This window comes from Polyodon spathula, chromosome 5 (assembly GCF_017654505.1).
Source record: "Polyodon spathula isolate WHYD16114869_AA chromosome 5, ASM1765450v1, whole genome shotgun sequence".
NCBI lineage: Eukaryota > Metazoa > Chordata > Actinopteri > Acipenseriformes > Polyodontidae > Polyodon > Polyodon spathula.
In genome coordinates this window covers 29,518,865-29,533,560 of record NC_054538.1, presented here as the reverse complement: position 1 = coordinate 29,533,560, position 14,696 = coordinate 29,518,865, and the positions used below count along the sequence as shown (strand labels likewise).

At 35.8% G+C, this 14,696-nt stretch overlaps 1 protein-coding gene across 1 annotated transcript in view; it reads right to left on the bottom strand.

Annotated features, from left to right (window-relative positions):
* Nucleotides 1-5,964, bottom strand: part of LOC121316393 (receptor-type tyrosine-protein phosphatase kappa-like) — a 133,959-nt gene extending 127,995 nt beyond the window's left edge. Inside the window, exon 1 of the mRNA XM_041251471.1 lies at nucleotides 5,775-5,964. Within this exon, the coding sequence (XP_041107405.1) occupies nucleotides 5,775-5,847 (73 nt within the window). The 5' untranslated portion in view covers nucleotides 5,848-5,964. The remainder of the gene's footprint in view (nucleotides 1-5,774) is intronic.
* Between the last annotated feature and the right edge of the window lie 8,732 nt (nucleotides 5,965-14,696).

Sequence of the window (14,696 nt, the reverse complement as noted above, 5' to 3'; positions counted from 1 at the left end):
TTCATGTTACCTAGCAGGGGATGAGTGTGGAAGTGTGCTTGTTTGGGCAGGTACATGGAAGAACTTAGAAACTGAATCTTTCCTGTGCCTCTCAAACAAGCATTCTCCAAATTCAGGTTCCATTACCAGAGGTCTGACTGCCATCACAGACAACATCCTCTCATACTGACAGATTCATTCAACAGAAACAAACACATGTTTGTCAACACATTAAGGAGCAAATTAAAATGCCTCAGAATTTCTGGCAAGTGATGCAGCTACCTGCCAACTCAATTTAGGGTTATGTTTGTTAATTACCAAAAGCAAAACTGCTAAACCTTTGCAACTTAAATGGCCATACACAAAACAAGCAGTCTACACCAGGACTAAAAAGAGGACTTTAAATGTATCAGAACTGTTGATCAAAAGAAAATACTCACCAAATACTTCCACATTAAACTCCTGAGTAGAAATGTATTTTTTTTCTTCCTGGGATTTGTAGGAATTCAATTACAAATCCATACCGCTAATGAAAACCCTATACATTGTCACATTGATTAATATTTGGCGTCTATGAATTTAAGAAAGAAGATTGCCAAGCCTACAAAAGTGTTATAAAAAGTACACATACCACATGTTTGACAAGAATGCTGTGACTTTGGGCCAACTTATGTCAATGGTGGCTGTAATCTTTCTCCCCAGTGTATTCACTCACACAACCAGGCACTGAAAATATGAAGTGGGTGGATCAAACTCAGACTACCTGCCCTAAAAGAAAACCTAGTAATTACTCAGCTTGTAAAGTCATAATTACAAAATTGTTAAGCAGGCAGAATTTGCTGGTTACCTGCAGAAAGAGAGAGGCTTTTGCCATCAATGAAAACTGGCAACTAACATCTTTTATGTTTCATAATCAATGAAAACTGTTCTTTTACTCAGGAGTTTTCTATACAGTGAGAAGTCAATATCTACCTATCGTTTTGAAGCAGTTTGGGCATGAAAGCAGCAAATGCTGCAGACTGCTTTTGATATAAGATTGAAACTAATTCAAACTGTATTCTGATGATGGAGTCTGTATTATCCTTTCATCAACAAACACCAATCAGTTAGCTGAATGAGGCACCATGCATGCTGAACACAGCTCACTAATTTAGGTACAGCCCTTTCTTTATCTGTGTGTATAATGTTATTGGAAGTTACTGTGGGATTTCAGTTAATGCTGGGCTAAGCAGTTTAAAAAAAAAATAATTGTAAAATAACTTCCAAAATCTATATCCAATAATTAGATATACAGTGGTGTACTCTATTTCATATACAGACACACTGCCATGCAATATGATTTGCAAGTTGGTTTTCTGGTTGAATGCTTTTCTGGGGCTGTGACTGTGGAGCACGCTAAACAATATGACTTCCCATTCTAGTTATATAACAGTCATTTACTAAACGGTTTCATTACCACCCATCTAAAAACTAATGGAAATCCAAAAACTATTTTTTTTTAAATTTTAGGAAATTGTTCAGCTTTGCAGAACTATCCATTGGACATTTGATTTGTTTAAACCAGGGGTGAGGAACCTACAGCCCGCTACTTAATTTCACCTGGCTCACAGCACACATTTGTAAATATGACAATATCACAAAAGAAAAAACAAAAAATTTAAAAAGCACTACAGCAAAGACTGGATTTTCATTGTTTTGGGGTTAGCGGTGGGGTTGTAGGTAGGTTAGATATGTGGCAACAAAGTTTCGAATTTTAGAACATCACGCACATGATGTGGTTGCTAGGCAACTTTATTTCTTGACACCGGTTCCATTGGCTCGATAACAGTTGTCCCAGGGAAAAAAAAATAATAATAATAATAAAAATGTTGTGCTCCTACTACTACCGTGTACTTCTTTTGTTAAAAAAAATGACTACTGCAAACAAAATAAGTTAAGTGGATGCAGAGTGTTGTCTTTGTAAAGGAATACATAGTTGCAACAACTGCTTTATTGGCACCTGAGAAACTTAACTTTTTTTTAGCTTCTCTCGCAGAACAGTGTCTGTGCATGCAGTCCATGTGACTGAACAACGTTATGTCTGTAGTAGTATTGAGCATTAACTTTATTAAAAATAGAGGATTAAATAGCTGACAGTTTACAGAGCTACTGATTCAATGTCTTTCAGAATATGGTGATTTAGATTATTATTGTGAAGTATGATGTCTGAGCCGAGGGAGCACGCTGAATCGGTTTCATGAACTGAGGGAAGCTTTTCATGGAGATGAAAAGAAAACGTGCTCGTCCTTACAAGTCTCCTTATAGCACCACAACAGCTCTCCACACAGTGTATCAACTACACAAGGCCTCTTGTAGTGAAAAGAGCAATGGCCGTTCGCTAACCAACTCTAATCAGAAAACTGACACGAGAATAAAGCAAGAGCACTTTAGACAAGCTCGAAGTGCGATTTTACTGTGGATTTGTTTTAAATTTGTGCATAAATCCAACAAATCAGCCAATTTTGGTTCTAGAAAGCAAAAGTTATCTATGACCTGTCTCAGTGAGATGAGATAAAATGGCGATGTGCTACTGTGAGGACGTCCCTCCTCAACAGGAGGTGGGAGGGACTTCCTCCTCACAGCAGGGCCCTGATAGGGCAGCTTTTGTATATGTCAATCACTGAGCAGAGTCAGAGAGGCTCTTCCCATTCGGTAATGGTTGTCATTCGAATTGAAAGGGAACCTGTGGTTGAGCTGAGTATCCCCAAGTGGCTGTGTGACCTGGCACTCATGTTTGACATAACACAATACCTTTCCATAACCTCTCTGCTAGAATTCTACAAACTGTACGTGGGTGCCGATGGATTTCCATGCTTGAGGAGACACATGCTGAAAATTGCAATGCTATTTGGTACAATGAACCGTTGTGAACAGTTCATTTCCAAGCTTACACTTGCAAACAGTGGCACTGGAATTTTCTTTTTTTTTTTTTTTTAAAGTGGGGGTGCTGAAAGCCATTGAACAAAACTGTAACCCCTGTACATGATGGAAGCCATGCAAAGCCAAGGGGGTGCTACTGCACCCCCGACACCCTTAGTACCAGTGCCCTTGCTTGCAAAGAACCGCCTGCATGCAAAATTAACAGACGACTATTTACAAAACCAGATGCGAGTGGCAACATCTTCAGTGCCAGCAGATAGCACAATGCTCGCCATGGCAAAGCAATCTCAACCATCACACTAAAAAAACAAACAAAACAAAAAAAAGGGTGAGTTTAAACTTTAAAGTTTTATGTTTAAAGAAAAAATAAGTCTCAATTTCTGTATTTTAAACTAAATTAAGTTGGTACTTTGTGTGTGGCACACAATGGATTTTTTCCATGAGCCAAAGGCCTGTGATAGGAAAAAGATTTCCCACCACCTGGTTTAAACCTTTCCAGGTGCAATATTTTCCTGATGATATTTAATTACATGGTCAACTTAGCACTATTTAAAATACCGTACCACCATTCTCTGAGATTGAATATGACAATGCTACTCGGTAACTCGTCTAATTCCAGCAGTTTGGTTGACATTGTATCCAGATTAAGTAAATAAAATAAAAATTGGATTAGCATAGATTGCTTTTCAATTTAGGACATTGCTAATAAATGTAATAGCTCAACCAGTTAATTGAAATATTATTGTAAGCATAATTAAACCTTTTGCCAAGTAACCTGAAAAAAAAAAAAAAAAAAAAAAAAAAAACTTAATTTATAGTTTGCGTTTGATTACACTTTATGTAATTAATCCAACATTAAGGTTTTCTAATTTTAATCAGCTATACTCAACAGATGCAATAATCATTTAACAAAGTGCTGTAATCGGATGAGATGATGCAGTTATTCAAAACAGCTGTGGGTTGTTGCTGGTAAGCAAATTGCTCTCACCATTTCGAAATGAATTTACAATTAAAATCCAACAGCCTTTATGGCCTTTCAAGAGTGCGCTGTACCAGGGGTCCCCAAACGATGTTGGCTCAAGGCCCCCCATGACATTAGACATCCTGACTGAGGACCCCCACCCGACATTTTGATTTGTACGCCTTTTGTGAGAGAGCTTGTTTGTTTGTACCGGTAGAAGTGTTACTGCTTTCATTATGTTCAGTGTCATTTCTGTGCCGGGGTCATTGCGTGCTTTTTATTGAACTGTCTGTTTATTGCACAACCCCAAAAAAGGTGGCTATTGAGTTTCCACCCTCCGGATCCCTTTAAACAACAGCATGCACTGTTTGCAGTAATATGTATCAACATGTAACTTGCTCATATACGTGAAGTTTCAGTAAGCATATTTCACTGTAGCTCTACCGACCTTAAGCCAGATATTCCTGCGAGTTTTAAAGATGAAAGCACTCTGTTTTTTTTTTTTTTTTTTTTTTTTTTTTTTTTTTTTTTTTAAAGGAACATGTTCGCGGTGTCTTGATGAATTGTGACTGTATATCATTGGTTTAAACAGTTTATAAATCTGGTTGTCTTTTTCAAAAAAAATCCGCTCTGCAGACACGGGGGCTTGTTAATTGGGTATTACAATTCCAAATCACCCCTGAATGCCGATAAGGATTAATAAAAAAACCCTCCCCCTGTCTACAAAAATAAAGAAATACATTTAAATCAGAAGTATAAATTTACACGATTTATATACGATCTTATTCCTGGTATTTAATGCGCAATACATTTCTAGCTACAATATACATTGAAATTCAACAGGTCTAAATCAGTACTCAACACAACTTGACAGAAAAAAAAATATGTTGCACAACAACGGCAACTACAATGCTTCATGTTCACGTATTCTTTTTAGAAATGTAAATGTTAAATTTGATTAAGTACTACACCACTTTGCAAGCTTTCAATCGATATTTCACTGTATCAGTAGATTGAACAAAGCAAAACGTTGTTACGAAAAAACCTCTTGCATTCTGTAAAACAGTAAACTTAAAGCAAGAATCTGCATCAAGTGTTATTAGAGCAGCCACGTAAGTGCAGTATATTGATTACTCTCACATTAAGAAGTGACCAAAACATTGTTGTACAATTATGGCAACTTCAAAATAAAACAAACTGCAAACAATCTGCAGCTCATTGTTTATTTAAGCGATATTAAGTATGACAATTATTTTTTTCCTTATTCAATTGAACTACCATTTACACGGAGATTATGTGCTGTTAGAAAGCCCAATTCATAAAAATATATTAGGGATAGTCTACAAAAAATCTCCCTTACGTCAAAACAGACTTAGCAAATGATTCAAGCATTCTGTTGAATTACAGAATGTAGAATTTGTCGAGTTTAATTGAACCATTCTACAATGGTCAGTAACCATTGCTCGACCAAGCAGATGTGCCTTTAAACACAACACTTTTTACATAGGTACGGATTTACAATTAATTAGCTTTTGTTGCAACTGCAAAGCAACTTATAATGTGGGATTTTTCCTTGATAACCCCTCTCAAAACGTAAAGTAAGAGCAATGTTCAAAGCCATCCTGGGAATTTGCGCAGTATTATTTTGTACAAATGTTTAACAATTTACATTAGAAAGGATATTTGACTAAGGTGAGCAGTTTCGAGACGAGCTACAGCTGTGCAGTAGTTATATGCAGAAATCGGGAGTAGTGTTTAGAAATTCATGCTTAACTTTTTCTTTCTTTCTTTCTTTATTTATTTTTAAGAGCGAAGGCACATATACACCTTGTCAGGAATGCTTCCAAACTACGCTTTGTAACTTTGCAGCCTGCAGAATCCAAGCCACACAATAATTAAAAACAGCTTCACTTACCTGCGGTAAACTGAGCCACAACTCTCAAATTACATGAAACAATAAGTATCAGAAGCGTGGAGATGGTATCCATTTTTGTTTGTTGAAGTTTTCAAAGTTTAAAAATGAGTTAGTCCTGCAGATTTCTGCGCTCCATTCTCACGGCTTTACTCACTCGGCTACTTTGTTTCTTCTAGTGAGTGGAGAAAAACTGTAGTGACGTCAGCTTCCAGATTCCAACGCCACTGTTTGTAGCCCACACAATGCTAAGGGAATATCAGCGCCCCCTGCTGGAATATATTTTTACTTCCATTCATTACTCATTAGAACAGGTTTTCCAGGTAAAGTTACAATTTATCCAAATACAGTGCAAGCATAACGGGGAATTGAAAAGTACGACAACACACTTTCATGTTGTTAAATACCGGAAAAAGAAAGACCATGACATCACTACAATTCTAATTCATGTTTCTAATGGTCTCAGGAGAGTTTCACTTTTTATCAGTAAACAGAAGTAATCATGATGGTACATATTTAACTAGGTTTTCGTTGGAGCCAAGCCTTCTTTCCTATTTAGGAACGTTATGTCCCATGAATTCAATTTACAGTACTACATTTTTTTGTCACGACGCTGACTTCAAAACAACAGCCAGAGACAGTCAATCTGCCCCAGGCTAGTAGCTCTCAATTTGAATCCCTGTCTGCCACCGGAACTACAGAGGCTACAAACTAGTGAAGTGTGATGTTTCCAGCACTGGTGGAGGAGGTGTACCTGGCTTAGTGAATCATTCACTTTGTCATTACATTACCTCATTCTGATTAGTCACTGAAAAGTTAAGGAAATAATAATAACAAAAATAACACCTACAAGTACCAGAGAAGTCTATCTCTAAGGTTTTAAACGTTGAAAAAATAATTAACCAATAAACAACTATCACTTTTTTGTATAATTAACCAATGTTTAAAAAGGTAAAGATATTAACTAATAATCATATTATTATTATTATTATTATTATTATTATTATTATTATTATTATTATTATTATTATTATTATTATTATTATCTATGAGGACCTTCAAAGGCAGTTTAGTCCCCAGTCTTATTTTAAGTTCTTATAGCTATATTTATAAGGAACACTGATTGATTGTACCTTGCTTTAGACTACATTTGATTGTGATGTAATAGGTTACACATACAGGGGTTAGTTACATAATAGAAATGCCTGCCACAGCACTGTTAATCAGGTGTAGGGCTATCACGGGAAGCCAGAATGGAAATGATTTAAAATTACAGCTCTCCAAGATGTTTTGACAGTTTGGGAGGAATACATAGCCTTTCCTCAATGATTACTGCCTGTAATTCTTCACGTATTGCAAGTATGAGGTTGAAGTCTTCAGCAAAGTCTGTTCTGCAGAATTGCCTATGCAAACACTTCTGCCAACCAAACACTTACCAACGCACCTCTGTCAAAATCTGCTGTCTGCTGTCAATGTCATATGAGGGATTAACCATTCACACACAAGTGTGTACTGAATATGTAGCTGTTTTGATGATATATATTTTTTGTTCAGTTCTTGTTTTAACAGTAGGAAATACATTCACACCTTACCTACACTTTACATATTACATGTTTGCTAACAACATTAACATATTTCTTTGGGCATGATCCATCTTTTGATACGTGGTGCAAGGTTAGTCCAAACTAACTTTGGTTTATCATGCTTAATAAAGCATGGTGGGGCAATATTAACTGTACTGCCCTAACCACACCTTTCAATTCTCTACTCAGACCAGCTAACTCCTTTTTTCTCCCGTTTCTCCTCTACTACATCTCTCTCTCTCTCTCTCTCTCTCTCTCTCTCTCTCTCTCTCTCTCTCTCTCTCTCTCTCTCTCTCTCTCTCCCTCCCTCCCCCCAGGTTCTTGATCACCACTCCTACCACAATAACTCCCCTCCCCCCACCACCTTTAAGTGCTATTGTTTTGTGAGAGAGCTTTAGGACTGAAATATAAATACAAGGGCTAACTAAACGCAAATAAGGAGTTTGTTCTTTCTCCTGTCTTTGATTTACAAATATATACACGCAAGAGCCCATACAACATTGTAGTACCAAATTCATATTATTAAAGAATTGGAAAACATATCTGTTGATTGAATACAGATCAATAACATATTTACCTCATTCTAAATATCAATGACCTAATATTAGTTACTAATACTTTTCGTAAATTAAAAAACAACACTTTAGTGATTTATTCTTTTCCGACTATCTGTAATAAAAGAGTTTATAGTAACATTAAATTAAGATTTGAAATGTTTCTGTATGTTCTGCTTGCTGTAGTGTCCCATACAATATGGCATTTATAAAACATTTTACTGGTGCAAGTACAGAAATAGCATGAGCAGGTGTAACAGGCAATGATGTGTGATGCACTGCCCTTTTGGATTTTGACCCCTGTAGGTGACATGAGAGAAGGTTAAAAGCTCTAAAATCAGATGGGACCGGTTCATGTCCAACCTCCACCTGCTACACATACCTTATCTAACTGTCCTGCTCGTGTTTTGAGTTTGTGTTGTACTGTTATTATTTATGTACTGTTTTGTGTTTAAACATAGTTTTATTGATATTATTGTTTTACAGCATGGATGGGGTTAAAATTCCCCATCCAGTTAAAACTTGTGCATAATGTGGCCATCTCCCAATGAATCAAGTAATTAACAATTGGGAGATGGCCACAGATATATAAGTGAAGCAGCCACTCCTGGGAGGTTGATGTCGGAGGCAGTCAGAGAGAGTTTGGAGAAAGGAGATGGAGAGACAGTAAGAGTTATAAAACTAAAAACAGTTGCTACACATGCTGGCTTTACACCAGCACGTTACTTGTTTTAATTAGTGTCTGTTTTGTTTTGGCCATCGAGCAGTTTAGTTTTTGTTTAGTGCTTTGTTTGCTGTTTTGCGCAAACCTTTTATTTAATAAATAAATACGAGAGCTTTTGCGACTCACCCCCGCAGTCCTTGTGTGTGCTTGTATTTCCTGGTCTGTGATATCACCATACTGATTGGAACCTTACTGAAAAACAAATAAAAATGCAAAAATAACTGGAAGAAGCTAATGTACTAGATTCCCAAGAACCAGAGTGAGATAAGTACAGTTCATTTAAATTGATTTAGTCGTAGCCAATGATTTTTACCCGGTTTTCTCCCCAGTTTAGACTTGCCAGGTGTGTTGTTATTAATCCTGGTTCATCGCTGCAACCCCCTGGTGAATAGAGAAATGGAGGCTGAAACACAGGTCCTCTGAAACGTGCTCCTGCCAATACATCATTTTTCGCACTGCGGATCCACAGCGAAGCCATCAGACCTATAGTGCTGGAGGACAACACAGATGTGAATGGCTCCACTGAGACCCAGATGCGCCCTATCAGCCACATGGGTCGCTGGTGCACAGTGAACCTGCCAACCTAAACCCTCCCTACCTGGGCGGCACTCGGCCAATTGTGCGCCACCACCTGGCAACCCCTGATCGTGGCCAACAATGACATAGCCTGGATTAGAACCTGTGATCTCCAGGCTATAGGGCACATCCTGCACTCCACGTGGAGCACCTTCACTAGATGCGCCACTCAGGAGCCCCCATTTATGTATTTTTAAAAGTGGGTTGATAAAGGAGAGGTGTGCAAACTATCAACAGTTTATAAGGAAGGAAAGCCATCCACATAAGCACTGACGGAAAAGCAAACAATTACAGTAAAGTGCATTTTGATGATTAGTTCTAGCATCATATTCAACAGATAATCAACCACAGACTATACTGCACCACAAGTTCAATCACTAGGTCTGTCTAGTTAAAATGCAGATGGCTGAATGTGCAAAAAAAAATAGCCAATTTATTACACATGATGGATCGATGTTTTACTAAACTGAAGTGAAAAATTGAAGTTAAGAAAAACAGCGGGGGGGGGGGGGGGGATCCAGTGTTTAATAGGAGGCAGAACTGCATGCAGCCCTAATAAACATTTTAAAACATCTGTCAGGTCATAGGGAAAGCCAAACGGGGACAGGGAGATCTAAGAGGTGTCAATTTAAAATGTTTAAAAATGTGGACTGTATACAAGTATTTCTTACCTTTCATCATCCGGTTTCCAAATAACATTGACAAAGCTTACTCTGGACTACCAGAGGGAGTCTCAATGACAAGTGTTATTGACAGTATAAGAGGGCATGCAATCGAAAAAAAACAACAAAAACAACAAGTGAATGTGTTCACAACGCTCAAGGCTGCAGGTGTGCAGGCAGTATTGGAAAAGCTAACTAACAAACGACACAAATAGCACATTTTATAATAAGGCCTAGGTGTATTCTTTCCCTTGGGGTGGGGGGTTGGGGGTGTTTATGGAAAGGGTTTTTACGCTGATAAACACAGGCAAGAGTGACTGATGTAATTTGGTGATAAGCAAAACTGGCGCGTTTTTAAATAATATGTTTGTTTTGCAAGCTAGTGGGAAACTGTTTAGAATCCTGTGTAGACTCTGTAAATGAAAGCAACAATGGGTTATTCAGACACTTTTAAAACCATTTGGCAATATGCCTACTTTGAGAACAGCTTTTCTCTATGTTGGGTGTGTCAAGCAACAGGGTCCCTGCCCTGGAGGTGTACTAGTAGTGTACTAGTGTTTCTTGCTATTGTTTATAATCGTTTATCTGTTTATCTTTTCAGGTCTGTTTGTCTTTCTATGTCTGTGTATGTCTGTCTTTACATGTCTGTCTCAGCAGTTCTATGGGGTTGCTTTGTTTTTGCAAAACAGTTGGTATACACTTTTGCCTTTTTTTTCTGTTGCTTATAACGGATCCCTAAGCTAAAGTGTTACCTAAATGTTATTAGCTGTGAAGCAAGTTAGTCAAAAGGGAGAAAATTATCAAGTACAATCTTCATGCTTAATATAAAAGCAAGGCTTGCAAACAGAAATGTATTTACCTAGTAACTCCGTGGTTTTAAAATCAAGGAAGGCCAAAGCAGAAACTGCATGCCATGCCCAAGGTAACAAGTTTTAGTACCAGAAATCATGTTTTAAAAAATGAATGAAATTACTGTTTCTTCAGACCTGCACATTTGAGACACCTATATCAAATGGAAGAGTGCAGAACATGTAACTAAATACTGCAACGTCTTGTAGATTCTATCCCATTTAAGATATAATATTATATATATATATATATATATATATATATATATATATATATATATATATATATATATGTGTGTGTGTGTGTGTGTGTGTGTGTGTGGTATATATATATATTATATCTCTATTGTTAACACTCGATGAAATACAAAACATATTGAATTGACATGTACAAAAATTGTCTTATTATGAAAGTATTAACTGTTTAAGGTTTACCTTACACCACATCGGACGTAAATCAAAATGTTGTTAGTTGTTAGACTGGTCATTTCCTTCAACATTAATCTAACCATACAAAAAGTAATTAGATTCATTAGCTTTTTCAATTCCTAGCTTTATTCGATATAATATATAGATAATATATATATATAAGGTTTATATATATATATATATATATATATATATATATATATATATATGTGTGTGTGTGTGTGTGTATGTGTGTATATATATATATATATATATAAATACCTATAATACATTCACACATACACATATATATATAATCACATACATATATACATACCATGGTAATACACATCCATACACATATATATGGATGGTATATATGTATGTGTGTGTATGTGTGTGTATGTGTATATATATAGGTTGCTAATAAGTGTGATCTCATTATAGTTTAGGCAGCTTATGCACATTGGGGCCAGAAGGTCATAAGTTCAAACCTGGACATACATGTATTCCATCAACCGGCACCTCATTATAGAGTGTGTTTAAGGGACAAGTGCTGTTTTTCAAATAAGATGTAACTTAGCCTTGTCAGCAGAGGATATTAAATATCCCACATTAGACTAACAAGAGCTGACCTTGATGCCCTAGCCATTTAAAAAAAAAAAATACAGGGAGTGTAAAACAGTCTTCACTGTTTACTAAATCTGTACTGTTATGCATATAGTTGTAATTCATATAAACATCTGAACAATTGCTTCAGCTTAACAGAATGGAAATCTTGATTAACAATAATGATCTGTAGAAAAAAATATTTCAGGTAAAATGTTCTAAATTTCATTTTATTTTTTTTTTTTTTACATAAAGTATACATACTAATATTGTATGCATTCTTCCAATAATAATTTCTTTCTTATCGTATCATGATTATTGTCATGTTCCTTTTTTTTTTTTTTTTTTTTGTTTTTTAAATCATTCTCCCATTTATCTTGCCATTAATCAAACTTTCAGTTATCCATACACAAGATCAGGTTGCCTTATTCAGACTACTGTCAATATTCTGAATTCTATAACCAACAGACATTAAATATATGCACAAGTTGTGTATTGTTGTAACCCTCTTAGTTTGACCTCAGAGTGAATCCTGTATCTTGCAATATCTAAATTTTGTACCTACTTTCTAATTATGTATATGAATAGTTAAATATTTGTTATGGAGTTTCCCTATTTTTACTCATCGATGCCTTCCTATTTAAAGCCACACTATGGCATATATAAGGGTTTGACTCGTCTATGTATCTCATTGGGTCTGTGTGCAAGATTTTTTCTTTGAAGTATGTTATTCCCCAGTAAGAATGTGTGTAAAGAGAGAGGTTGCCCAAATAACTTTCGAGTAAATTGTTTATACTTGAATATAGTTGTTTGTGCTTTTTGTATGGTCAAAGCTCACATTTATACATCACTGACAGGATCCGCCTGTCCATTAGTATTCTGTTTTTGGCTGGTTGCTGATAAACATAAAAAAAATATATTGTTATTTTGTATCTGTTTAAAAAATACATAACACACCCACAACACACATATCTGTATATATATATATATATATATATATATATATATATATATATATATATATATATATATATAGATTATATACTCCTTGCGGCGGAACGCCGTGCGTTTGTTTTTGTTATAACAAAAATAATACAAGACCGTGGCTGCTTTAAATTGGGGCAGGAGATTCTACCGTGTTGCTATTTAAAATCTTGTCTTCCCAGAAGGTGGCCATCTATTAATAATTAAGCAGTGTCCACATATATAAATCCGTGGAGAGACGTTTTGAAGTCAGGGGGCGCAGAGGAGAGATTAATTTAAAAACAGAAAGATATAGGAACAGTGAAGGCGATCGCCCAGCCTGACCTATATTTGTATTTTTGTGTTCGTGAGTTATTTTATTTAAAACCTTTTATTTCGCTCTGTGAGCAAGTGTTTCTTTTTGTTTAAATATTTTACTTATTTTTGTGTTCTTTAATAAACAGCACACGCCGCCCCTTTGAACTGCAGTACCTCCCTATCTGTTTTTGTTCCGCCTTCTGGTCTGACGTCACAGCAATGCAATTTCCTGCCACAACGGCACTCTGCATTCATTGGGAAATAGCATGCCAGTCTCACTATTTAAAATGTCAACAAAAAAATAAGAAAACTATTCTTGGTTGGAAGCCACAAAAAAAAAAAAAAAAAAAAAAAAAAAAAAAAAAACCTTATATATTGTTACTATGAGAAATATGGGTTGGATCCCCAATACGTTTACTTAACAGTGCTTAAATAAGTAACAGACAAAAAAACTGCAATTGTGGTTTCATTCATTATGAACAGTATTCTTTATTTTATTTTGTATTTTTTGAGATAGAAACCATGTAGATATGGACAATGTACAAGTCAGCAAATTCTTTGTAAAATACTCATTCAACAGTGAAGTTAGTTTTAGGTTCAAAAATAGTATTAATTAATTAATTTAAGAGATGGTACAGCCCCAGAATTTCATGCTGATAACTCTGTACTTTATTATAGTGATACATTACAAATTAAATAGAGTTGTCAGTCTAATTTTTAAAGTTAACAAATATTTCATAGAATAGTATCTTTTATTAGAAAAAATGCTATCCCTAAGTTACCAATTTAAATATTCACCTTAGTCGTTTATACCACTAATGTTTCACGGTATGGCGAGTCTATTACAGTACGTAAATATATTTTGGTGCTGTGATCCAACCAACCTGTTTTTAAATAAAACAGTATGGTCACGAGACTCTATGTTAATTATATCATCATTGTACAGTATGTACCGATATATTTAAAGGTATACTTGAATATGGCACCAAACTGCACTGTTCACTGTGCTGTTTCACCTGTTTTTCATTATGCTGTTTTGTTGTCTCTTTTCTTTTTCATTTTTCACACCACATTGATTTTATTATTACAACTTCAATCTTCTGTCTCCGACTTGCAATCAATGGTTCACTGTGCTGGGTTTTTACCATTTGGCTTAATATTTTGTACTGTGGGAATTCATAAATCCCTTTACAAGGGATAGGCTACTGTAATTTACACTTTATCTTGGTTCATTTGACTTTCATTTATTTGATATATCACTTGCAAGAATGACAGCCAACTCATTCAACCCTGTATGACTATACTGCACTGTACCCCAATACAATAATACATCAATACAACCAAATTACGTTTTCAGATGAAGATCCTTAAAAAAAAAAAAAAAAATTCTAAACAAAGGTAATTTTTAAATTATGGTTGTGGTGAATAAAAGACTGCTGCTGAAGAGTTTTGCCTCTAGTTCTAGGTTAATATACATTATGCAGATATAGATATAAAACTAATGTGGGAACTCAGTCAGACTCCCTTTATCCCAACACTTGGGAGGATAGTGTATTATAGAACAAAACGGCCATTTTTTCAGTCGTCTTCAGCTCCCAGAGTAGAATCTCACAGCCGCCATGGTTGGCTGTTCCAGCCCTGGCTGAGGCCACTGCAGTTTATAGAATGTGTGCTACTAAA